The 26,734-nt window shown below is 37.1% G+C and overlaps 2 protein-coding genes across 5 annotated transcripts; one reads left to right on the top strand and one right to left on the bottom strand.

The window, feature by feature from the left end:
• Window positions 1-1,888: 1,888 nt before the first annotated feature.
• On the top strand, window positions 1,889-8,084 carry LOC114322142 (GroES-like zinc-binding alcohol dehydrogenase family protein). Of its 3 annotated transcripts, XR_014333456.1 has the most exons (10): window positions 1,991-2,127; window positions 3,364-3,739; window positions 4,508-4,643; window positions 4,764-4,833; window positions 4,968-5,061; window positions 5,593-5,806; window positions 6,023-6,164; window positions 6,637-6,726; window positions 7,134-7,304; window positions 7,597-8,084. XR_014333456.1 is itself a non-coding variant. In XM_082875269.1 (9 exons), the coding sequence occupies exons 2-9, from the start codon at window positions 3,436-3,438 to the stop codon at window positions 7,786-7,788; spliced, it is 1,323 nt and encodes a 440-aa protein (XP_082731395.1). In that variant the 5' UTR covers window positions 1,889-2,127; window positions 3,364-3,435; the 3' UTR covers window positions 7,789-8,084. The 3 variants fall into 3 exon arrangements, 2 of the variants coding, with proteins under 2 accessions (XP_082731395.1, XP_082731396.1); XM_082875269.1 differs by lacking the exon at window positions 6,637-6,726 and having other exon boundaries at window positions 1,889-2,127; XM_082875270.1 differs by lacking the exon at window positions 6,637-6,726 and having other exon boundaries at window positions 2,049-2,177.
• A 226-nt stretch (window positions 8,085-8,310) lies between these two features.
• On the bottom strand, window positions 8,311-25,998 carry CTF18 (P-loop containing nucleoside triphosphate hydrolases superfamily protein). Of its 2 annotated transcripts, XR_014333460.1 has the most exons (24): window positions 25,265-25,998; window positions 24,151-24,212; window positions 23,173-23,310; window positions 22,764-23,036; window positions 22,332-22,418; window positions 21,954-22,055; window positions 21,812-21,877; window positions 21,212-21,322; window positions 21,075-21,136; window positions 20,404-20,448; window positions 19,853-19,926; window positions 19,063-19,130; window positions 18,790-18,858; window positions 18,584-18,684; window positions 18,404-18,485; window positions 18,212-18,290; window positions 18,031-18,118; window positions 17,796-17,949; window positions 17,033-17,224; window positions 16,891-16,950; window positions 15,838-16,160; window positions 15,616-15,729; window positions 14,727-14,832; window positions 8,311-8,583 (listed from the first exon to the last, which is right to left on the bottom strand). XR_014333460.1 is itself a non-coding variant. In XM_028269397.2 (23 exons), the coding sequence occupies exons 1-23, from the start codon at window positions 25,863-25,865 to the stop codon at window positions 8,530-8,532; spliced, it is 2,997 nt and encodes a 998-aa protein (XP_028125198.2). In that variant the 5' UTR covers window positions 25,866-25,998; the 3' UTR covers window positions 8,311-8,529. The 2 variants fall into 2 exon arrangements, 1 of the variants encoding a protein (XP_028125198.2); XM_028269397.2 differs by lacking the exon at window positions 15,616-15,729.
• Between the last annotated feature and the right edge of the window lie 736 nt (window positions 25,999-26,734).

Below are 26,734 nucleotides of genomic sequence, written 5' to 3' on the forward strand. Positions count from 1 at the left end.
GAGAAACTTAGACAAGGGCAAGAGTGTAATTGACATTGTAGAGAAGGATACATATTCCAGAGAAATTTACAAAGCAGAGAAATTCAGAGACAAAATGACAGAAACATGTTCAAGAATAAGATCAAAATTCAGAGAAATAACTTTTTCTCAAAGTACATATGGCAGAGAAAATTCCAAGAAGAAATATTCATTCCAGTCCACAATATTAAAATTCCAGAGAAAATTTAAAATGACAAAGACACAAGGGAGGAAAGTGATGTGATGTGGTCAGAGAAAATTATAAATACCAGAGAAACTTAAGACAGAGGCAAGAAAGCAATAGACATTCTAGATTAAGATAGACATTGCAATTAAAAATACATATTACAGAGAAATTTACGGAGCAGGAAAATTTATAGACAAAATTACAGAAACATGTTCAAGAATAAGATAAAAACACAAAAAATTGTTGTGAAAATAAACATGCCAGAGAAAATTGAAAGAAGAAAATTACATTAATCAAAAATCAGAGAAATTCAAATACCAGAGAAATTTACAGATAAAATCACACAAACATGTTGAAGAATAAGTTCAAAATACACAGAAATAAATTTTTTCAAATTCAGGTAGCTTTTTATTACGAAATTGAAACCCTAATTTATGAAAGGTTATTATAAAATGCTATTAACTGTGTTTCCAGAGAAAATCTAGTTGTATTGTAGAAAAACTGACCAGAGTTAGAATGAAACTTGAATAATGAGCTGATATGGCCCGCGATGAAGATGCGACGTGACGAAGATGGACTGAGATGATGATGAGCAGTGAAAACGAAGCTTTAACCTAGGTCAGAGAAATTTGTGAGGAAGGAATGGGAATGATTTTTGGAGAAGATAACGAAGCTCTAATGTCGATGGTGCAAATGATGTTGAAACCCTAATTCTGCTGTTCTCCTGTTCGTGAAGATGCTGGATGTTTGGAATGTAACTGAGACGTCGGAATGAGTTTGGTTCTGTGTTGATTTTGGCGAGGGTATTTTGGTCCACAAAATAATTAAAAACGCGCGCCAAGTTGTTTCAGGAACGTGAGGCATCACTATCTTTTTGTGTGTCCTTTATCCTCTAAATTGTTATTATTAGGGACCTTAAAAAAAAATCCCTTTTTTTTTACCTAAAACCAGTGAGTCATTTAAATTTAATTGTAAATAGGTATATAAGATGCCATCCATCATTAAGCGGTTTCAAATGAATGTAATTCAAGAAATTTATAGTTTTGAGTTAAGTTTGTCATCTCTTAATATATATATGGGTGATGCTAAGGACTTCCAGTGACTGTGCACCCTCAGTGTCACATGGCACACTGCTAGTGGCTGAAGTTCAAAAAAAAAAAAAGAAAATTCAGCCAATCAGTAAGGACCCTAGCACCCGCACTGAAGTTCAAAAAAAAAATAAAAAAAATTTCAGCCAATCAATAAGGACCCCAGCACCTCTACTGGGGTTCCAATGCATTTTCCTATATATATATAGCGAGAGAGAGAGAGAGATTACACACATTGTCTTCAAATTTTCTCACTTAAGATTTGATTGGTATAACCAGGATTTTTAATGTCTTCAAAGTTTCTCACTTAAGATTTGATTGGTATAACCAGGATTTTTTTTGGATAATTTTATTTGCACATCATATAAGTTTTTAGTATACTTCACAAATGTATTCGGATATAAATTTTTGAACAAATATCAAATGTTCAGATTTAGATTTATGAACATAAAACAGTTGTTTAGACATAAATAATTGAACGGACTATATATTTAAATAATTTATTTTTATTCATAACTTTAAATCTGAACATTTAATATTAATTCAAAAATTTATATCCAATTATATTTTCATATTATTTTACCTCAAAATTATTGTCATTCAAATTCAAACCTATCTTTTATCTCCTCTCACACTAAGAAAAATTTTGGAAATCCCAAAATAATTCAAGAGAAGTAGATTTGGATTGGATTGAACCTAGATAAGATAAAATATTTATTAAAAAATGATATAATATATTATATAGTAAAGAAAGGAAGAAACCTGTCGAGAGTCCAGACTAATGCCTTCGTGGACAGTAACTCTAAATTCGCATCTGGGGTTTTCGGATCGAAGGTCAACACTCTTCTCTCCCTCTCTCGTTCCTTAATCTTCTCAGTTCTAATGTATAATACCTTTTCACATTTCTCGATTGTGCCTCTAAATTTGCTTTTCAGTTATATGAATTACTTCTTCTACCTCTATGTAATCTGCCTCTAGATTTAGCTTACATAGGACCATGATTAATCTCTTTTTCTTTTCTTTTTTTTGAATTGGGTGTCAATGAAAAACCTGTTGTTTGTTCTCATATTTGAAGCGATGAAATGGGTTCTCTATGTTTTTAGTTTTTGTGATTATGGTTTATTATCTGTATATACGAGTCTATAATTGAGCTTTACTTGATGTGGGTTTCAATGGAAATCAGTAGTTTTTTTTGTGTGTGTGTGTGTGTGTGTTTTGAGAGGATGGAGCTTAGTCAAGAAAAGGGTATTGGTTATTTTTATGTTTCTGATCTTTGTGATTATGGTTTATTTATTTTTCTCTATTTCAAATATTCAGCTTTGCGATTCTATAGTTGAGCTTTTTTATTGAAGTGGCTGTTGCTGAAAACAGTTCTCTTTTCTTTTTCTTCTTTTTTTTTTTTTTTTTTTGGGGGGGGGGGGGGGGATGGAGAAATGATAAAAAAAAAAAAATGGAAAGAGAGTTTGGTTTATAAATTTGGTGAGAACTGATGAAAAATAGTAAGAAAGATAACTTTCTTCGGGGATTCAATTTCTCACCAAAAGTGGTGAGATTTTGTGAGAAATAAACTGATTGGTCATAAAATTTTCATGATAGTGAGATTGAATATTAAAATACAAAGGAAGAAAAAGAAATCTCACTCATATATCCTTCGTCTCTCACATAATTTGATTTCTTAATCATCCAAACATGAAATCGAGAAAACACAATTTTTTTTTTTTTTTAACTTCATTTTCTCACCCAGATGGGGAAGAAAAAAAAAAATCAATTGTTTTCTTATCTCACCTGTTATGCCAAACAGACGGTTAGTGAAGAAATGGCTCTTCGTTTAATCTATGTTTCTAATCTTCTTCAGTCATAATATACTGCATTATGCCATGTGTATGATTTGCCTTCAATTAGTGTTTTTTTTTTTAATATATATATATTTATTTTATTGTGCTTGTGTTTTACTACTGCTTTCTGGAAGATATGGTATGCTGTTATTGTAAATAGCTTATTTGCTTTTTCAGTTGCATTAATCTTGAATACACAACAAATAACATGCACTTTGTCATCTTCTTGAATCAGCGTGGTGTTGTTTCAGAAACAATTACAAATACTTTTCTCTGTAATTGAGTAAACTAGAAGAAAGGCCCAAGTATGGCTTTTAATCGTTGGTCCATTGTGCTCCGCAATGCTATCAGCAGCAGCAGTAGAACAAACTGGTTATCAGGGGCTGCTGCTTCCTCCTCTGCTCCTTCCAATTGGAGGAGATCATTATGCCAAAATAGTGTCTCCTCGTCCTCCTCATCACCATCTTCACCGTCTGCCTCATCGTATCACTTGAATGGCGGGCCTTCCTACATGCGTGGCGTTATGTTTACCGAACCTAATAAACCTCTCTCTATTGAAGAGTTCCACATGCCTCGCCCCAAGGCTGGTGAAGTTCTCATCAAAACCAAGGGTAAATTTTTCTTCGACCAACTACACAAACATGTATATATATAACTGAGCACTTTATGATGTCATTATATGTCGTGAGGTGATTTTGTAAATTCTTTAGTTGTATCAGTGTTTGGCAATGTACACACACACATACAGACTACAGAGAGAGCGAGAAAGTGTTTGATTTGCAAAATCACCTCCCCATTGGAAGAACATTGTGCCAATTTGCTGGTGGCTTACTCAGCTCAAACCCTTTGGTGCAGAAATAGTGGAATGCAGTTACAGGAGAATGAAAGACCCTTAAAAAAAGAAGAAAAAAATTGACAACATCATCAACTTTTACCGTGATGTGAAAGGGGCCTATATCTATAAATTTTAATGTGATTAATAATTTTTGGCTTCCATATTAGTAACGATGAAGTGTACACCCTTTACTTGGTCCACAAAGACACGGAAGAAAAGAAAATGCAAATGGATTTGTGAAATTTTAATTCAGTCTTTATCTTAGAGTAGGGAAGAAATTACAAAAGAAATCAATTTTCCTTTTTTTTTTTCTCCTTTTTTTTCCCTGTCCCCTGCATTTGTAAGAATGAAACAAGGTATTAAATATGTAGAGGAAGTAAATTTGAAATTTTGATTCTTGTTGTTGAATTGTTTTTCAGTTACTGCTTGTACACCCCTTTTCCTGTAGTTTGTTTTCAGTGTACACAGTTCGTTCATTCAGCAACTTTCTATTTTTTGTGTTATCTAATTGTTGCATCTATTATTGAGTGCTTGAAATATGCAGCCTGCGGGGTTTGCCACTCTGATCTTCACGTAATCAAAGGTGAACTTCCATTTGCTAGCCCTTGTGTTGTGGGTCATGAGATCACAGGTGAGGTGGTTGAGCATGGGCCCCTCACGGACACCAAAATCATTGAAAGGTTTACTTAAATTTTCTTTGAAAGATATGCTGTAATTAATCACGATTCACTAAGAACTCCCAAAATGATGGACTGGTCCTCAACATGGATAACAGGATCAGTTTTGCCTTGATTCTTCAGATTTCCAGTCGGAGCTCATGTGATTGGAGCTTTCATAATGCCTTGCGGTAGCTGTTTCTTCTGTAATAAGGTGATTAAATCAACTAATTCCTCAACTTTTCTTTCCCTTGATCTTATTTTGTCTCTGACATTGCGACTTGCTGGTGTTGATATATATAATACATGGTATCAATCTTATATAGTAAGTTTTTTGAGTGAATACAGGGTCAAGATGACTTGTGTGAGGATTTCTTCGCTTATAACCGCGCAAAAGGAACCCTTTATGACGGAGAAACGCGCTTGTTCCTCCGCAACAGTGGTAACTGTTTCGTTACCACTTACAATTTACTTCATCTTAATATGAACTTGAATTCTCAATTTTCAACACATTCTAATTGAGCACTTTTATTTTCATTATGTAATTTTTCCTTTTGGATATTCTGTTTGTGTTAGGCATGTTGATTTCTCAACAGAGTATTTTTAGTTACTCATCATATAAATATTGGCCTCTTCTTACATGTGAAACTCTGCAGGGTTGAGCGGCCTCTTCTAAAGCCAAATCTTCTGTGATGAGCCTTTTCCACTTACATATTGACTTTATTTTTTTTATTTTATTATTGGATAAGTATTTTGACTTTCTTTATATGTCTCACCAATACATCCTATGTGTAATTTTTTTTTAAAATAAAAAAAACTTATGTTCCACTCACTATCTGGGGGATCCATCTATTTGACACTGATTTCCTTTGGTTCTTTTCTTACTTCTGTTTCAACTTTGATGAATGTTTAAGTTTATTGATTCCTTTGTCTACTTCTCTGTTGGAATGACTAAAATATGTCATTTCCACAGGCAAACCTGTATATATGTATAGCATGGGTGGCCTTGCTGATTTTTGTGTCGTGCCAGCACATGGTTTGTGCATTCTACCCGACACATTGCCGTATACAGAATCTGCTATTTTGGGATGTGCAGTTTTTACTGCATATGGTGCTATGGCTCATGCAGCTGAGGTTCGTCCTGGGGATACCGTTGCTGTGATTGGCATTGGGGGTGTTGGTTCTAGGTAAAAACTAAAATTAGTGATCTTTTAAATGTATATTGCTATCTTATCATTTTACTAAACCAAACAGTTCATGACTTGGTGATACTTTCCATTTATAAGCATGATACTCATATGCCTCGAAAACTTTCTGGGTTTCCAGAATGAGCCATGCAATTGTGTGGTCTCTTCTATTGGCTCTCTCTACTAAAATCTGAAAAACAAGATTGTGTGATCCAGTTGTTTGCAGATAGCACGGGCATTTGGCGCCTCTGAGATCATAGCTGTTGATGTACAAGACGATAAACTGCAGAAAGCAAAAATGCTTGGGGCTACACACACTGTAAATGCACAAAATGAGGATGCTGTTGAAAAGATTAGAGTACGTAGTCCCTTTCTTGAGGTTTTTAATTGCAGAGTAGTACCGATTTGATTTGGGATATCAAGTCTTTGTCAAGTAAGAGGAAGAAAACCAAAAAATGATTTGCCAGCCATTACTTTTTTGGGATATTGATCTCTGTTTGGTTTGATTTTCAAAATTTGTTTTTGGAAAAAAATTCAAAAAAAAAAAAAAAAAACTACAAACTAATTTGGTGAAAAAGTTAAAAAATAAAATCCATTCATCATTTTCATATGGAGTGTGGAAATACTTTTTAAAGGATTGAAAATATATTTTTGGTTGTTTATTTTTGTCGAACTAGTTTCTATTTTTCAAAAAAAATTCTGAAAATAGATTCTGAAAATGAAACCAACTTTGTCAAGTAAGGCTGCTCATTTCTCTATTTAGCTAACTGGTAGTTGGCCTTTGCTCATCAAGCTGAGAAACAAAGTATATGATATAATTTATTCCATAGATGTGCACCTTTCATACAAGTTGGCTTCGCCATGGAACCTCTGCAATTAATCGCAAATATTCACAAAAATCAAGTTCGAACGAAGTTTAGGTACTACAAGTCTCTAATCTTTCCTTCAGTAGTATTGGACTCTTGGCTATCAAAAAAAAACATTTTGCCTATCTAGTTGAATTCAATGTTGGTACTGCCTTACAGCTGTAAAATAACTATTTAGTAAAGAGCTGCAATATTTTTTTTATTTTCAAGTGATGTGAATTGTTTGTTACCCTGAGGAGATTTCTTCAAGTAGTTGTGCATGGCATGTAATATGACATATTTTGCTCGTTGGAAATTGTTTATTGTTGGATCAAACATAAGATTTATTTAAGTTGCTTTGAAGCTTCAGCATTTTTACCTTTGGGTTTCATGACTTTATTTTTTAAGGTATTTATGAGTTCACTGGATTCTAAAGAAATCCTTTTAGAGAGATACTTATGTTAGTGTGCTTATTTGGGCAGGAAATAACTGGAGGAATGGGGGTAGACATTGCTGTGGAAGCCCTTGGAAAACCGCAGACATTTTTGCAGTGCACACAAAGTGTACGAGATGGAGGAAAAGCTGTAATGATTGGGCTTACGCACTCTGCTGCCAGAGGGGAGATAGATATAAACCGTCTGGTTCGTAGGCAGGTGTGTCTTTGTACATTTTAAGTCATAAAACTTGCATGGCTTTCAAGTTTTGGTAGCACACTTATTTTCTTAATTTGAGGTTTCAATAAATTTAATATCTCTAAAAAGTAGAAGTTAAGAACCAAAGAGAAAATATATAACTATAAATTCAATACTCAAACCCAATTTATTCATTTTGAACTCTATGATCATGTTGTAACCAATGTTTTTCATATTTTAGACTAGAGGTAGTTAGCTCTGGTTTCCATATTAGTAGAGCGTCTGATTGTGGTTGTAACATATCACGGTGCAGATTAAAATAATTGGCTCATACGGAGGCAGAGCAAGGCAGGATCTTCCAAAGTTGGTTAAGCTTTCCGAAAGCGGTATCTTCAATCTGAGTGCTGCTGTTTCAAGAAAATGCAAAATCGAGGATGCAAATGAAGTGTACCAAGATCTCAACCGGGGCAGTATTGTTGGACGTGCTGTTGTTGAGATAATGTAGTTGTGTTTCATCAAATTGTAAGGCTTCTTTGGCTCCTTATCTCCAGTACAAGGTTGTCCGTTTGTTAGAATAAATAACATGTTCAAATGTCTGTTTGTGGGGATAGAACTGATGATTGTGCACAACTATGTCCCTTGTGGAAGGGGTTGTTGCTGCAGATGGCAGGAAGTTACTATCATGTCATTTTTCACGTCTTTTGTTTCGACATTCAATGGCAATGATGCCTTGAAATTGTTTTGTAGGACTTGCCATTTCACTTATTTTTCTAATGCATAATGGCGCTGTTTGGGAATTCATTTTTTTGGTTTTTTTTTTTTTTTTTGGTTTTTTTCACTAAAAGACAATTTGGTTACAAAATAAAAAAAAAAACAAATCCAAACAAAATATCACATCAAACTCTATAATTATTTTACTTTTTCTCTCACAAACATTACATCCAACTGCAAAAAAATTCAATTCTTTCCAAACATAAAAATTTCTCTAATAATATCTTACAATTAAAAAAAATCTACAAAAAAACTCACTTCCTAAACACTTATAATATTGCAATATATCATTTATGGTTAAAATAATGCTCCAATAGTACCAGTTTTTTTATTTATTTATGTCATTGTGCATCAAACATCATTTAGAATATTGCATTGTACCCTTTGGCGTGAATTACAAAATATATCGAATATAAATTAAAATGTGACAATGGAAAACAGCAGCTCTTTGTTGCATCTTAAAACAGGGATTGCACTATAGAAGAAATTCGCGAATTCGAGCTGGCCTTTTTACTGCATTTGTATAACCCTGCAAAAGAATGAAAAAGACACAGATTACCAAAAAGCTTCACTTTCTGCATTGCAAATGAAACTATTTATACGACAGATCTCAAGAAAATTGAACTCATAAGGATGGCATGCAGCAAGAAGAGAAATGAAGTTATAGATGAAAGGAAGTTACAGATGCAAAAATAATAATAATAATAATAAATAGTTTGAAAATAATTTTTTTCATGGATTTCTTGAGATAATTTCGTATGAAGGTATCTCAAGAGATCTATAACGTGGGTCACAACAAAAAATTTGATGTTTACGACCCATAAAAACTATTATGTTGGTCAAGGACGACTCTATCAATCTTCATCTACTTCAAACTTCAAAGTTGGCATAAAAAAATTTAGAAGTCAATTATGAAACTCTATTAAATTGAAACTTGTGTTGAATATTGGCTACAGATTCTGGAGGTCACCCCATGTGAAAGGGGTGATCCTCATGTCAACAATGGAAGGCAACCAACCAAGGCAACCAACCAAGTCAAGCTTGGTGGCCACCAACCATGTCAAAAGTCAAGAATGAAGGCTCTCCCACCTACTCCTTTGTGTATAAATAGAGACGGGAGGGAGAGGATATAGATTATCAGGTGTGGAGCTGAGAGGTGTGAGTTGAGAGCAAAGAGAGAGAGAATTACAGAGAGTGTAATTCTTACCATTTGTTCAATATAGTGAATCCGCTGCCCGTGGACGTAGGCGACTTGCCGAACCACGTTAAAACTTGTGTGTTATTGCTTGTTTGAGTTCCCTGGTGTGCCCCCGATCCACAACAATTGGTATCAGAGCTCGGGTTGCGAAAAATCGAATTTTTCCCGAAAGTGCCTAGATTTCGAAGTGCTCAAAATCCACTTTTGACCATACCAGGAGGAAGAACTCCCCGAGAGGAGTCCAGAACAGCAAAAACAGAGCCAAGAAGCCTTCACACGCGCCCTCACGCGCTCTCTGCACAAAGCGCGTCAGCCCCAGTCGCACCACACGCCGCCACGCGCCGTTCAGTTACCGGCGCGTGATCTCCAATCTTACCCACGCGCCACACGCGCGTCTCCCAAGTAGAAGACGAGCCACGTGGCGCCACGTCAGTGCCGCGTCAGCGCCACGTCATCCGCCACGTCATCGCCACGCGTCCGACAGTCAGGCCACGTGTCAAACACGTGTCAGCCACGTGTCAGCCCAGTCAGCCTGAGCCGCTGACCAGCCGCGTTGACCAGCCGTCAAGCCGTTGACCGCGCCGCCGATCCTCCGTTGACCGCGCCGCCTGCGCCGTTGACCGAGCCGTTGACCAGCCGTTGACGGGAGAAATTATCCGGTGCATCTCAGCGCACCAGATTCTGCAGATCTGACCCGTCCAAAGTGTTTTTGCCAGATCGGAGCCATTCGGAGTCCGTTTTTGACGATCCAATAGTGCTTCCCAACTATTTGGAGTATTCCGGACACATCTGTACGGTCAGTTTTTTGAATTGAAGTTTCTAAAAAATGGCAGAATCTAGAGCATCCGAGTCCGTAAGTAATCCAGCCAGTACAAGCACTTCTAGGCATTGGACCCCGGTGTCCCATGCCAAGTTCGAGGTAGAGAAGTTCGATGGAAGCAGCAACTTCGGCATGTGGAGATGCGAAGTTAAGGATATGCTTGTCCAAATGAACCTGCACTTCACTCTGGGAGACAAACCAGATGACCTGGACGAGATAGAATGGGAGAGGGTGAATCTCCTGGCCTGCAGTTCCATCCGACTTTGCCTTGCAAAAGAGGAGAAGTATGCCTTTACAGAATATGATATTGCGAAGAAGCTTTGGAAGGCGCTGGAAGATAAGTTCATGACAAAGAGCATTGAGAACCGGCTCTACTTGAGGAAGAGGTTGTTTCGTTTCGACTACATTAAAGGTATTTCGATGAACGAACACCTAAATAATTTCAACAAAATTATTACGGATTTGAAGAATTTGGATGATGACATTGGTGATGAAGACAAAGCACTGTTATTGTTAAATTCCTTGCCTGACTCGTATGATCATCTCACTACTACTTTACTGTACGGTAAAGAGAAGATCAAGTATATTGATGTTGCAAACGCCTTGGTGAACAATGAGTTCAGAAGGAAAGATAAGTCTGCAAACAGGGACTCAACATCCGAGGCATTAACAGTTAGAGGCAGAACAAATAACAGAAGAAATACAAGGCGAGGAAAGTCTCGCTCAAAATCCAGGGGGAAACCTTCAGACAAAAGACGTCTTGCAAAAGACGAGTGTGCAGCTTGTCACGAGAAGGGACATTGGGCAAAAGATTGTCCAAATAAAACAGAAGAGAAGGTGAATATTGCACGAGATGGAGATAATGATGAAGGAGGAGCCTTCACAGTTTCATCATATGGCCAGTCGGATGAATGGATAATAGATTCCGGATGTTCATTCCATATGTGTCCTAACAAGCAGTGGTTCTCGAGCTTACGAGAGTTCGATGGAGGAGTTGTGCTGATGGGCAACGACCAAGCTTGCCAGACAAAGGGGATTGGAACAATTAAACTGAAGAGCCATGATGGAACAATCAGAATTCTTGAAGATGTACGGTATGTACCAGATCTAACCAAGAATCTCATCTCAGTGGGAGTTTTAGACTCCAAAGGTTACAGAGTAACCATGGAAGGTGGAGTCCTTAAAGTTGTTCGAGGAGCATTGGTTGCAATGAAGGGTATTCGACAGGGAAATTTATATTTCCTAGATGGCTCTACAGTCACAGGGAGAGTGGCTGTCTCCACCAGCTCAGAAGATGATGCATCAGACACTTCCAAACTTTGGCACATGCGCCTAGGGCATGTCGGTGAGAAGGCTTTACAAGGGTTGGTAAAGCAAGGCCTGTTGAAAGGCGCCAAGACGGGGAAGCTTGAGTTCTGCAAGCATTGTGTATTGGGCAAGCAAACAAGAATCAAGTTTGGTACTGCAATTCACCGTACCAAAGGGATTCTAGACTACGTCCACACCGACGTATGGGGTCCTTCCAAGACTGCTTCGTTGGGAGGTAAACACTACTTTGTGTCGTTCATTGATGATTTCTCTAGAAGAGTTTGGATTTATACAATGAAACACAAAGATGAAGTCTTAGACATCTTTCTTACGTGGAAGAAGATGATTGAGACCCAAACAGGCAGACGGATCAAGAAGCTCAGATCTGACAATGGTGGAGAATATACATCAGATCCCTTCTTTGAGGTTTGCCAGAATGCAGGGATAGTGAGACATTTCACAGTTCCTGGAACACCGCAGCAGAATGGAGTTGCAGAACGCATGAACCGCACTTTGGTGGAGAAAGTCCGGTGTATGCTGTCACAGTCTGGATTGAGCAAGGCATTTTGGGGCGAGGCATTGAACTATGCTCGTCATCTTGTCAACAGACTACCTACTGCAGCATTAGATGGGAAGACTCCCATAGAGGTATGGTCAGGAGTCCCAGTTACTGATTATGATCAGTTACGTATCTTTGGATGTCCAGCATATTTTCATGTTACAGAATCTAAGTTGGATCCAAGAGCCAAGAAAGCCATCTTCTTGGGCTTCGGTGACGGTGTCAAGGGATACAGACTGTGGTGCCCTGAATCAAAGAAAGTTCTCATCAGAAGAGACGTTACCTTTGATGAGTCTGCAATGCTGAAGCAATCAAATCCTCAACAGAATGAGGAAGCATTGAAGAAGTCAGTGCAGGTGGAGTTTGAGACTCCAACAAAGACTAGTCAGCCAATTAACCATCCTGAAGAAGTCTCAGAGGATAGCTCTGAAGAGAGTTCAGATGAAAATGAAGATCCAGAGGCTCCGCAACAATCAGAACCCATTGCAATCAGGAAAGGAAAAAGGGTTACTAAGAAACCCAGTTGGATGACCGATATGGTAGCCTATGCACTTCCAATCATTGAAGACAATATTCCTTGCACTTTCAAAGAAGCCGTGCATAATGTAGAAAGTGTCAAATGGAAGGAGGCTATGGATGAAGAGATCGGGTCACTTCACAAGAACCAGACTTGGGAGTTGGTGCAACTTCCAAAAGGCAAGAAAGCAATTGGGTGTAAGTGGGTTTACACCAAGAAGGAAGGCATTCCAGGCAGAGACAACATCAGATTCAAAGCTAGATTGGTAGCTAAAGGCTATGCTCAGAAGGAAGGAATAGGCTACAATGAGGTATTCTCACCTGTTGTGAAGCACACGTCTATTCGCATCTTGTTAGCTTTGGTTGCACAGTTTGATCTCGAGCTCGCCCAACTCGACGTCAAAACTGCCTTCTTACATGGAGATCTTGAAGAGGAGATATACATGTCCCAGCCAGATGGTTTCAAAATTGCTGGAAAAGAGAATTGGGCCTGTAAGCTGAACAAATCGTTGTACGGATTGAAGCAATCCCCGAGACAGTGGTACAAGCGATTTGATCGGTTCATGATGAAGACAGAATACACAAGAAGTCAATTTGATCATTGTGTATATTTCCGTAAGCTTCCCGACGGTTCCTTCATCTATTTGCTCTTATATGTAGATGATATGCTGATTGCATCTACGAGCAAGGTGGAGATTGACAAACTCAAGGCACAGTTAGCAAGGGAGTTTGAAATGAAGGATTTGGGAGAAGCAAAGAAAGTTCTTGGCATGGAGATCCAAAGAGACAGGAAGAAGGGCACGGTTTGTCTGACACAAACCCAGTATCTGAAAAAGGTGTTAGACAGATTTGGCATCAATGGGAAAACCAAAGCTGTAAGTACACCATTGGCCCCTCATTTCAGGCTTAGTGCTTCGTTGTCTCCACGCACAGAAGAAGAACGGAAGCATATGGCACAGGTTCCATATGCAAATGCAGTTGGTGCATTAATGTATGCTATGGTTTGTACACGGCCTGACATCTCGCATGCTGTGAGTATGGTAAGCAGGTATATGCATGATCCAGGAAAAAATCACTGGCAGGCAGTGAAATGGATCCTAAGGTACATACATGGCACGGTCAATCTGGGATTGAAGTTCGAGAGAGATAACCGACTCGGGCAGAATTGGGAAGGATATGTGGACTCAGATTATGCTGGTGACTTAGACAAACGCCGGTCAACAACAGGGTATTTATTTACGCTTGCTAAAGGGCCGGTAAGTTGGAGGTCAACGCTTCAGTCAACGGTGGCTTTGTCTACTACAGAGGCAGAGTACATGGCAGTAACGGAAGCCTTTAAGGAAGCTATTTGGCTACATGGGTTGATTAAAGACTTGGGAATTGTTCAGAAGCACGTTGAGGTGTTTTGTGACAGTCAGAGTGCCATTTGTTTGGCAAAGAACCAGGTTCATCATGCCCGCACCAAGCACATTGATGTCCGTTTCCATTTCATCCGAGAAATAGTGAATGAAGGGGATATTCTGCTTCAAAAGATTGGTACTGCAGATAATCCGGCCGATATGCTCACAAAGGTAGTTTCTGGGATCAAGTTCCAACATTGTTTGGACTTGGTCAACATCTCTCGGAACTAAGCACCTTCGGGTGCATGGCAGTGTTGATCGATCACTATGTTGGATAAAAGAATCCTCGCCAAGGTGGAGATTTGTTGAATATTGGCTACAGATTCTGGAGGTCACCCCATGTGAAAGGGGTGATCCTCATGTCAACAATGGAAGGCAACCAACCAAGGCAACCAACCAAGTCAAGCTTGGTGGCCACCAACCATGTCAAAAGTCAAGAATGAAGGCTCTCCCATCTACTCCTTTGTGTATAAATAGAGACGGGAGGGAGAGGATATAGATTATCAGGTGTGGAGCTGAGAGGTGTGAGTTGAGAGCAAAGAGAGAGAGAATTACAGAGTGTGTAATTCTTACCATTTGTTCAATATAGTGAATCCGCTGCCCGTGGACGTAGGCGACTTGCCGAACCACGTTAAAACTTGTGTGTTATTGCTTGTTTGAGTTCCCTGGTGTGCCCCCGATCCACAACAACTTGAATGTTCAGAGATTCATTTCCAATGTTAGAAAACATCTTTTTTCTTGTTCTTTTTTTTTTTGCAAAGTTTGAACTACAGCAAGATTTCATAAATCACTTAGGCCATGAATCCACTTGCAATATGCACAATTTGCATATGAGTATATGCTAAATTTGAGAAGTATGACTGGTTGTTACCTCATTGAATTTAAATAGTAGAGGACGTGAATCTCTCTCCAAGGTTGCTGGCTTATTCTTTGCATTGTCAGTATCCTGAGAACCTTTGCTGCTTGACTTTCTAAATCTGGTTCGAAAGACAAAATTTGAATTATTTTTCCATGTAGCATGTTTCTTCAATGTCTGGTGGTAACAACCAGTGGTGACAAGGACAATTTTGAATTATTCATAAAAGTGTCAAACAGTAGTGTTAGAGACCACTAATTTAGTGGCTCTAAACCCATCACTAATAAGGTGGCAAAGCAAAAAAAAAAAAAAAAAAAGACAAGAATAAAGATTGGGGACCCCTTTCCCCACACCCCTTTGACCCCCTTTCTTTTTTGATTGGTCATTTTTTCTTTTTCTTTTTCTTTTTTTTATTCTCCAATCACCACCCGCCACGTGTGTGTGGAGATGGTGGGGGTTGAAATTTGAGGGGGTCTAAATCACTGCTGAAAAGACAATACATACTGTAGCAGTGGGTGAGACCCACTGTCACATTATTAGTGGTAGCTCTAATTAGAGCTCCCACTCATTTTCTAATGTCAAATAAACGTCCAAAGGTGACAAGGACAAGATAAGCTTCCATTATATATACAACAACATAGATCGGAAACAGAAAAATCAAAGAAAGCACGAGCTATTATTACTTCTTGAAAAAATGCTGTGAAAACAACTTCAATATCATGAATTAGTGACTTGTGAAATATGCTCTCTAATTTTATATGAAAATTTCAATATTTTAAATGCTTTAGCCATTTTATTCAACGCCTTCACATGATCACAAATACCAATTTCACTGCATTCTAAACTACCATTTTTGTCAGAAATTCTGTTATTATGTGAACTGCCCAGAACTCCAGTGAGCTACCTGTTCTAGTGTCATGTCCCTTTAATATGAACTTTATTCTAGCCCATAAATCTTTGGAAATTTTCTTGAGTATTCTTCATTCTGCTACCCCGTTAACTCATAGATAACTCACATCTTCAACAAAAATAATCAAAGTGAATGTGCCGCTATAAAATCTGTCCACGCATATATGTTGGAAAAAGATTAAGAAAGCAAATTCAAAAAGAAGCATAATATGTATACCTGTCAAAGAAGTTGAAGGAGCCACTAGAAGGCTTCTTAGCCTTCTTAGTATCTCCAGGGGAACTGATTTGTACACTAGCTTTGGCATTTACAGTAGATCCTGAAGCTGATGAAACATGGTTCGTAATCAAATTAGATATTTCCAGGATTGATGTATTCTTGGCACTTCGCATGTTTTCAGCATGTGAAGTTGAAGAACCAGATGTGGAAGATTGTGGTCTGCCATTTTCCTCCCTTGCCAGTGTCTGGTTTCCTTTGCTGCGTGCATCAATGGGGTCCATTGATCCGTTGATGCTTCCTTTCAAAATTTTTTGCTTTTCCACCTGAGGTTAGTTTGTCACATGCATAATATTAGTTTGATATTAAAATCCATCTTGTAAATAATAAAGTTCTGCAGCATCTCTTAAACAACACATATGAAGCAAATTTAAGTGAAGCTATTGAAAGAATTTTACATTTTGACACAAATAAATGAAATTATGATATACATCCCTTGCACAAATGAGCAATTGTTTTGTTTCACAACTAAAGGATGAGACAGGACTACATTAAAAAAGAAGTGAGTGTTAAATTGTTAACCACCAACTCATCTAAAAGCTTAAGAGGGTAGAGAGGGTGTGGTGCAAATTTTAACACGCAACCTCATGTGGCCGGGCTTTCCACCATGAGCGGTCTAAACACGTGCAAGTATTATAGTTAATGGCTAGGAATGAGATTTGGAAAAGGACCATCGTCTGCTCTAATACAATATTAAATTGTTAACCACCAACTCATTTAGAAGCTTAAACTATAAGTGATCTCTTTTTGGGTAAATAGGTAAATATTACCAAAAAAGAAAGACTTACAACAAAGCCCAAGACACAAGCCCAAAATGACACACAGACATGGCCGAAAGGCCCACTAACTCACAAAAGAGGCTCCACAAAAACCTGACCAATCCATTCAAATTGAAGAGAATAAAATAACCATGTGGTTGTAACTTTTGTATTGGTAGAACATATTTGTGATGCTATACAACTTTTTGCTGACTATTTAATAAGCTGCGTAACTTACCTCATGCACCAAGACCTGCCTCACAGCAGAAGCAAGAACAAAATGACCAGACGTATAACCCTGTTCAACACCGAATTATAAGGCAGTTAGATAATAAACAAACCACATATCAGATTTGATAGCACAAAAGCACAACACTAACCTTGAAGTTTATTAAGTCACCAATTGGAGGATCAAATGAAAGCATTGAAGTATCTGAAACTGCATCATGTCTTGAGGCACTGGGTAGAGGATCAGATTTCAGGCTTTTATATGTAATACAACAGGAAACCATTGTATTCACTAACTGAGCCATATCATTCTTCTCTTTCTCTGATAGTAAGTGCACTGCCACCTGAAGAAAAAGACAGCATACTGTTTCAGACCATACCATTAAGAAAATCCGAAGTTTTTCATCATTCTAAAAAGAAAGAAAGAAAACAAGAGAAAGCCAGCAAGTAAAGGAATGTGTATATAGACTGATTTGAGTGATGGAATGTTTATAGATTCAGTTCCTTCTAGTATCTCTGCTTTCATGTAGGCCTTCTTTTGGGGTGCTTAGTTGAGCCAAAATGCTTGTTTTCTGCTTCTGTATGGGTTGCATCCCCTTTTCTGGTGTTCTTAATAAATTTCACTTACCAAAAATATAAACCTTTTGAATTTACTATTTTTCCAACCCAATTGTTGGATCAACCCCTTACCTAATTGCAACAATGGAGCTAGACAAGGTCATAGAGTGCCTGGTTTGGATGGGGGTTTTTTCATGTATGGGCACAAAATAAATGAGCCTCTCATGGGCAAGGGACAAGGGTGATATGGAATTCATTATAATTAGTGTTATACATCATATGAAAATAAAAGGAAAGCAACAAGGCAGGCACAACTACACACAAAAGGAAGACAAAGGAATAATATAGGTGAATTACCGGCCTTAGAGTTGGGGGTGATAGAATATGCAGTAATGAAGATATTGTATCTTCTACAAAAGATTTTGTTGACATATGCCTTGAGATATGTGGTAATATTTTATTGTGCCAAGACCGTAGAATATCCATCTTTTCCATCAACATCGTTCGGTATCTGTTGGTTCACAGCAACATGCAATAGTGAGAATACTGATTCTTCCCAATAAACATAAACTTCTAAGAGAAATAGAAATACCTCTGGAAAGACTTTGGCCATTCAATATTTGGTTTCTCATTTTGTGCTACCAGACTACGCACAGTGATTGCAATACTGGGTTGATAAACTACAGAATGTAAAATGAGGAATTAAAAATTTTAACTTGAAATTTATCCTTAATAATGGAAGGCCAAAAGTTCATATGTGCCCAATGCTTTACCTTGAAGAGACATCCGTTGTGTACGCATAATATATTGATGAAATAAATCGGAAACACCAAGACTATGCAAGCATTTGACCTTCATTTACATTTTATGTTAGACAATATCTCAAAATGACATATTTAGCTAATTCCCTAGACTGAATGAAGTCATAAGGTGGACAAAATGTTTTTATTGCAATTACGACTTACAGTCTTTTGCATAACTGGATCATGATAGTGAAGCTGCAAAGTATTTTCATGGATCCCATCTAAAATTAAATCGTAGTCACCGCTGGATAGTTGGCAATCATTGAACAGTCAAGGTAGATGACCTTTCACTAGAAATGATGAAAGAGAAAATGAAAGTTTTAACTGGAGTTCTTAACCTACCGGTTAGAAATCATGGAGTGCAGAAAGTCAAATTCATTGGAGATGCTGCTGCAGCCACTAGCTGACTTCCTTTCTTGTTTTACTTTTCTCTTTTGAAAAATCTATCCAAAAAAAACAATAGTAACAGTAACAATAAGTCAGAATTTATATGCAAATTGATAATGCCAAAAATGAAAATTAAACGGTTTAACAAATTATTGTTTTACCTCTTTCCATACGTCAAAAACACTTTTTGAGGTGTCCTTCCGGCCAACCATCTGAGAACTGATCTCCAACTAAGAACCAATAGACCATGCAAATTATGTTTGCAGGAGACCAATCAAGAAAATAAACATCTATCAAGAAAAATCCCAAGAAACTTTTCATGAGAAAGACTTGATCTTCCTCAAACCCTTAATTGAATACAGCATAGCAATATATATTCTACCACTATTAAGCAACAAAAAGTATGCTAGAGCGAGATCAGCTGAATATCATACCATATTGAGGGTTTCCTTCTTCTTGTGGAGAAACTGAAGAGTGTTTAAGCATGAGCGTATATCACACTCTGTAAATAGAAGCATACAAGAATATCTAAGGCCATAAAACTCAGAAACATTCTGCAGCACAACACCATAAAGAATATTAGAAGCCTCTGAAGAATTCATCAAGATTACTTGATGTCCAAAGTGGTTTTAGCACATAAATGCTTATCATAAGTAATAGCACATGACTAAATCTGATATTTAGACAAGTAATTTTCTTGAATGATTCAAGTACAATTGTCTTTTTAACCATCTCCCATAAAGTTTAATTCCACTTCAATAAATTTTTCAGAATGTCTTAGAACCCCATTGACTAATAAAACTAAAGGCTTACAGAGATGTTGAGATCAAGAGAATTTCTGCATCTGCATGTTTTGTGATTTCTAATCAAGCTATGACAATAATACTTCAGAGTAGAACTCTAATTCCATCACCCTTTGCATGAGTCTCACCTGTTGTAAAATGATGGCACAGTCCCACTCATGAGGACTCAACTATTTGGGTTCTTCATTTATTTTAGTCACTACGCTTCATTATCATTGCCAAAACAACAAACAGTATTTGTTTGACAGTTTTTCTCTTGTTATGGTCTTTCTTTAAGTGTCAATTACCATTTGAATGCTTCATCCTTATTTTTGTTATCTTTCTATATAACTACTAGCCTTTTCATTCAAGAAACCTTCAAGGAGGGAAGAAAAATTTATTCACAAGGTTGATATGCCCTTGTGGAGGAGCTATTACTCACCAGTATACTCTGCAAGTGCAGTAAGTGCAATGGAACTTGCCTTTAGTCCTTCCTTGTTACATATATATTTGAGCCTACAATAACCATTTTTCAACAAATGAGGCTGCATAATTACAATCACAAAAAAGTGACAGTTCAAATACAGTAGGGGACAATCATAAAAAGTTGTCTATTTGAACAAAAAAAGTGTTTATTATTGTAGATTAACGAATTTAATTTTCTTTTGTTAATGATATAAGAAATATATATCATGATAATGTGTGTTGGAAAACTCGATTAATTTTATGAGAAACATATATCAATAACATGTGTGAGAAACCTGCTTTATTTTATGGAATGGAATATTGATAAATGAGTATATTACCAAATAACCCCAATAAATACAATTCCTAGTTCCACCCCTGGTATCATTTTAATGATCGACAATTGTAAACAATGGGGTCAAACTAAAGCCAAGTCAAGAAACAATAATTGGTGATAAAAGTGATGGTTCCAAATGAAGGCTGTCAAATGTTAGATCCATCAAACAGGCAAAATTGATAAACCATTACCTGCTTACAATACGACTCGCTGTTGGTTGAACAAATATATGAACTCTGTAACCAAAAGCAAATATTTAGTATCGAGGTATGAAACAATTCGGCTTTGCGATGTATGTATCATATCAAGATCAAGAAAAAACACAAAGACACATAATATAGTTGTCTTGACTCGTCATTTTTACTTTTATAATCTACTATCACAGATTCTCAAGAACATGAATTGAGTTGCAATTGTTTATGGTCTAACTATGATACCGTAAAGCAGAGCATGATGTGCCATTTAACCCAGTTATGATGAGCATCAAACCAACTCTACAAAGAAAATCTGGCAGAGAATCCTAACAACGGAGAAAGAAATATGGAAGGAAAACAAAAGATTGTTTGCTCCTAGAGTGAATTGAGGATTGATACACAAACCAATGGGCAGAGACAATAAATCGGCACACAATATTTTGTTGCATCGTAAATGATATCCAAATGACATTTATATAAAATTCTTTTCTTTACTCAGCACATAAGCAAATAAAATCTACACAAAGCAAAACCTTTCCTTTCATACCTCAAATCACTAAGTCATAAACATAGAGAGCTTATTAAGCTTTTTGATGTACTTTCTTTTTTCTTTTCTTTTTTTTTTTTTTTGACTGACAACATTTTAACTGACAGCAACAATAACTTACTTTGCCACTTGGCGCAATGGTCTTAAGGCAGGTGCATACAAGTCATTACATATGCAAATCACCTGCATATCAAACCCCACCCACTTTAAGTATGAGAAAAATGATTAATTAACCGCGTAAGAGCTACTCAATCTTACAGGTCTTGACAATGATGCACTTTTATGCTTCTTTCTCGAGGACATTCTCCCTTGTTCTTCCTCTTTAGACACATTTTCTTTTCCAATATCTGACTTCCTCTCAGCAGCAAGCTGCATCAATAACATATGTGCCATTGTTATTCAGAAAAGTACTTCCTCCCATCGTGATGCAGAGTCAAATACCAGAATAAGTACATGGGAAGTTTATTTTCAACAGCCATTAATTAGAAGAATAAGATAACTAAAAATTTTAATAACCGAGTGTACCTCAGTAAAATCAAGTGTCCATCATTATATCATAAACTTGGCTATTTCTCACTCTTAAGCATGACACTACTTGACGAGTTTCAGGTCTTAAATTTAATGGCACATCTAGGCCACATCAACTAACCCATATGCTCTGTAACTCAACAAAGAACCATGCATTCAAAGTACAAGAAACCCGTGCTTGTAGGAATTAGTCATGTTATCAACAATCCAACCTAATTATGGGAGGAAAAAAAAGGTCGCTGAGCTTACTAAATGACCCAATCTTTAACTGCATGGACACCTGCACATGAAAACAACAATAGCATACTATATAAAGGCAATATAAGTTACCATCTTTAGAATAACCTCCACAGCACCCTTGCCATCACCAAGAGCTCCATCTATTTCATCAATTACCTACAAAAAAATGCCGACAATTGTATAATACCATACTATAAAAGCTAATGGTAAATGCCAAAACAATAACACTCACCAAACACTTGGGCTTTGAGTCAGCCATGACAGAATTCATCTGAACCACATCGAGAATTTTACCTTCAATTGTTGATGAAGACCGATCATCGCTTGCATTAATCTGCTTATAATACCATTTTAATGAATCGTTTTATAAAAATAAGAAATAGAATACATATAGATATTTAAGAATGATTCTAATACTGGGAAAGAGAAGCACTAGAATATGCAAGGAAAACATTAATAGAATACATCAAGCAGAACATGAAAACCAAAGCAGGATATAGGACCTAAAGAAGGATATAGTTGAAGTAGCTTATCTAAAAGACAGAAGAAACACAATAGCAATGAAATGCTCATATTTATGTGCATCATTAAAAGACAACAATAACAAAACCTCCACAACACGATATCCACAATGACTGGCAGCTACATGTGCAAGGGTTGTTTTTCCTAGCCCTGGGGGCCCGCACAGTAGAAGAATCTGCAAAAGTTACAAGGTTTGATTATAAATTACCTTAACCCTAAAAATAAAAAATGAAAAGATCACAAAGAAAGGATGACAACTATAAAAAGGAACAAAAATGAAGCATTATAAACTTTCTTGTCCACACACATGCACAGTCACAACTTTTGGAGGTTTAGCAAATGTGATAACAACATTGCAAGTTGGATTGATCTGGGAAGCAATTATGAAGACTTGGTATTTAAAGGTAAAATTGTTGTCCAAGTGTATAGGTCTATATACTACGCGGTAAATTTCAAGCGAAACACAATGAATTACTTTTGTATACTGAAAGGATATTTTAAACAAATCTCCATAGCTGACCTTCCTCTCTGGTGGACCAGAACACTTGGCTTTCTTGTTCCATAATTCCGGAATAGCTTTGCAGTCATTGTTTTCTTGATTTAAACCATTATAACCTTTGAAAGTTTCTTTGCTGAATCTACCAGCAAAGTTCCTTGAAAAGTTCCTATCAGAGAGTTTCTGATGTTGAGCAACCAACGAATGTCGTCTCAAAGAAGATAAAACCTCATCTCCTGTAGTCCTAATTTCAGATCCAAAAACACAAGAGTCCCACTGTTTCAACCACAAAAGGACCTGGGAACAGAAACAATGTAAGTGATGGGCAGCAACTCAAAGCAAAGAGCATCCTCAAAAGAAAATTGCTTTTGAAACTTTTAACTTAAATAGAAACTTCAGAGTTCAGAACAAAACTACGAATTGTCTTATGTACCTCGCGATTTGTCTGTTCATCACTAAGAAGCTCCATGAATGATTTGGGAGCATATTTATCAACCCAAAGCTTTTCATTCACCACTGGTGTTCCAGGAAGGATTGAATCACTCTGACCTTCAACACTAGCTTGCAGGGCCTGTAGTGCCACAACAATGAACATCAAACAAAAGTCTAATACATGAGGAATAAATTAATCCTTTGTAAGCTCACCAGTAACAATTTATCTTTGCCATCTTAAACCATTTTAAAATTTCTTAGAGAAAACTTTCCTGGTTCATGGGGTCAATTATATAAAGCCTCAAAAGACCTTCATCACTTGAAAAGTCATGAAATGTAAATTGCCAAGCTTAACTTCCTCCAAATATCTCATCCAAGAAAATTTGCTATCAAGCAACTGGATGAAGTAACCTGCTTGGGTGGTGGCCATCATTCTATTCAAATTATAAGATGATATAAATGACAAAGTCACAAAATTGAGCTCATAAGACCAGATTAAATGGAGCAGTTATATGGATTGAAGCAATTCTGAATTGTGGAAACATATCAGAATTACATGAATCCAACACATAAAAATACGCAGCAAGATATCCCATCAGAAAATTTTCAGCATCAAGGTGGAACACTTTAATAAAATTTGTTAACATGAGTTTTAGCTCAGAGGGCGCATTGAGAGGAACGGTGTTAATCATTTTTTGTTTGGATTAAACAATATCTTCCTTTTCTTTGCATTCATTTTCAGATTTTTGGGGGAATTGTCAGTAGATATATAGGCGGTGGTTTGATCTTTTGCTACTTTTTTCAGACTTGTATTGTGTCATGTGAGACCCTGAGATGGTGTTTTGCAAGTCATACATGGGAGGCATCTCTTTAATGATTTTTATTACATTTATTTATGAAAACAAAAACTGTGAACATGTAATGTTCTTATAGAAGTCATTACTTTCTTTCATGGTGAACAATCTAATATAAAGCCTACCTTTGCGAAAGCCTCCGTTTCCACCCTCTGCATTAGAATATGGATGGGTTCCGAAATAAGACCTGCAAAGTTGAGGAACTACCTGTAATATACTGAAAGGCACTGAAAGTTTGCTAACATGTAATACGAACCATGGCAGTATTTGAAATACAATAAAAGACTAAAGGGCTGTGAATGACACTTTCCAGCATAAAATTTTCTGAATGGCTAAAAAGAAACCACTAAAAACCCAAGTGATCAAATAACCAATGGGAAGCTACCTGTACTTTAAGGAGTAAGGAAGGACAGTAAGATGACTAATAAATGGTTTCCCAGATGCAAGATGTGAAATTGATAGGCACAAAACAACAGAAGGCATGCAAAAATTTGACACACTCTGATTGACAAGCGGATGATGACACTTACAATCTAAGACCACTATGGCTATCTTATTAAGGATTCTATACTCTAGCACCAGATCCCTCTAACCATACTGTCCTCCGTACAGATCACCAAATATTGTTCCACGAGTAGGTTGATCCACAGCGGGAAAAAGATAACCAGGGTTCACTATCCTAGGAATGTGAAGGTTAACAAGAGTCACAGCACAATCCAAACTTTGTACAACCGAACCCAAGTTTTGTCGCGCGAAAATTGGCAACACGATTTACAAATTGTAACAACACAAAATCAACCATGCAATCAAGTTCATAAATAATAACATTTTATTTCTTTTCTATTTATGTTAAATAGAGAACTAGAAATAGACTTTAAACAAAAACAGTATTAAGTAGTAACAGTATCATGACACAAATAGATAAATAAATACCCCAATTTGCTACTTTATAGAATAACCGAAATTAATATTCATGGAAATCAAAAGTGATATGTATAATATCAATAATGCTTGTTGTTCAAGTATTTGATTTTAGAATTTCCTACAAACCAGAATTCTTGTTCCCATGGAATCAACTATAATGCCGTGAAGACACAAAATTACAGAAACAAAAGTCGTTTATCTTCTGTTTCTCGCCAATTAATTTCAATTTCTAGAGTTTCAGTTATTTACTTTTCCTACACTTTCCCAGAAACCAAACAGCATAATACAAAAATCATTGAACAAGAGTAGTCATACCACTAGAATACGCTTTGACATCCAATTTCTTCAACCTATCCTCCTCCACTCTACTCATCTTTGCATAAACCCTGTCACCATCCAATCCAGTCACCGGAATACAATCACCGTTGATCTCCGAAGCAAATCGCGAAACAATCTTCTCCACGGCCTCAACAACCACAGGCTCCACCACTTCAGTGGCCTCATTTTGCGGCGGCGGCGAATACCGAATCCAGTCTTCATCATCAATTTCAGTCCCCAGATCATCGATCCTGCTCCTTTTATCCTCCAATTGGGCGTGTTCGTCAGAATTAGAGAACTCAAAGCCGTCGGATCGGAAGCGTTTCTTGCCATTGATTAGGGTTTTGGGAGATGTTGATGGGTCAGTAATTGGTGTGGGTTTGGGAGGAATTGACAAGGTGGGTTTTGTGGGTTGTTGGTTTTGCTTGTTGGGTTGTGGTTGGGGTTTGTTTTCTTCTTCTTCTTCATCTGGATAGGGTTCTGGGGGCTCTAGGTCACCTTCGTAGTCATCGTTGAGGTGAGAGTTAGCTTCTAGCCATTCGAGCTCTTCTGGTAGAGGAATGTCCATATCATTGTCCATCCCCATCTCAATATCCATCTCAACCTCAATCTCAATCTCAATCTCGATCTCGATGTTGAATGGTGTAGTGTCGCAGAGAAAACAAAAGTCGGAATGAAAAGAGAGGGACTGTGTTTTGGCGGGAATGTGAGGACGATGAAGCGGCAAACGAAACTTCCAGTTCCGATACTACCCTTGTCAAATTAATTTGGGAACCTCGCACGGACTAAGGTGCAAACGAACCGAGCGGAGCCGAGTTTTATTGAATTCGAATTCGGTTCGATAAAGTTTTATTAAGTTTGAATTTGGTTCGTTTATTTATCAAACTTGTTTATTGAGCTCGAAAAGGAATTGGGCTCGAGCTCGGCTCGGCTCGTTAATTTTAATAAAACTCAAACTCGGTTCGGCTCGCCTCGATAAATTTTTTTTAATATTATTTATATTATTTAAATATAAATATTTAAATAAAAATTATTATTTATATTATTATTTTTATATATATTTATATATTATTTAATATATTAAATAATATATTTATTATATAATTTAAATAAAAATAAACGAGCCGAGCCTAACGACCCGAACACATGCGAGCTCGAGCTCGGCTCGTTTACTAAACGAGCCTAATATTCGAGTTCGAGCTCGGCTCGTTTACTAAACGAGCCGAGCCGAGCTGAACCGTTAACGAGCCGAGCCGAGCCGAGCTTGTTCGCGAACAGCTCGGTTCATTTGCAGTCCTAACACGAACCTTACAAAATTTCGTTTATTTTTTAAGGTTAATTTTTTTTTACCAATGAAACAGTAACGTAAATTATTTTAAATTCAAATAATTTTTTTTTGCAGCCTTTTTTATTAATATTTTTTTACAAATATCTTTAGGTACTACCAAATTATATATCTTAAATTCT

Source organism: Camellia sinensis, chromosome 6 (assembly GCF_055761805.1).
Source record: "Camellia sinensis isolate YWXY chromosome 6, ASM5576180v1, whole genome shotgun sequence".
NCBI lineage: Eukaryota > Viridiplantae > Streptophyta > Magnoliopsida > Ericales > Theaceae > Camellia > Camellia sinensis.

Coding starts and splice junctions, on each gene's coding strand:
- LOC114322142 (XM_082875269.1), top strand. CDS start 3,436: ATGGCTTTTAATCGTTGGTCCATTGTGCTCCGCAATGCTATCAGCAGC. Junction 5,062..5,592: donor CTTGTTCCTCCGCAACAGTG/GTAACTGTTTCG, acceptor TCATTTCCACAG/GCAAACCTGTATATATGTAT. Junction 7,305..7,596: donor ACCGTCTGGTTCGTAGGCAG/GTGTGTCTTTGT, acceptor ATCACGGTGCAG/ATTAAAATAATTGGCTCATA.
- CTF18 (XM_028269397.2), bottom strand. CDS start 25,865: ATGGATATTGAGATGGGGATGGACAATGATATGGACATTCCTCTACCA. Junction 19,927..20,403: donor GCGAGTCGTATTGTAAGCAG/GTAATGGTTTAT, acceptor TGGTTATTGTAG/GCTCAAATATATATGTAACA. Junction 18,119..18,211: donor ACAACGGATGTCTCTTCAAG/GTAAAGCATTGG, acceptor TACATTCTGTAG/TTTATCAACCCAGTATTGCA.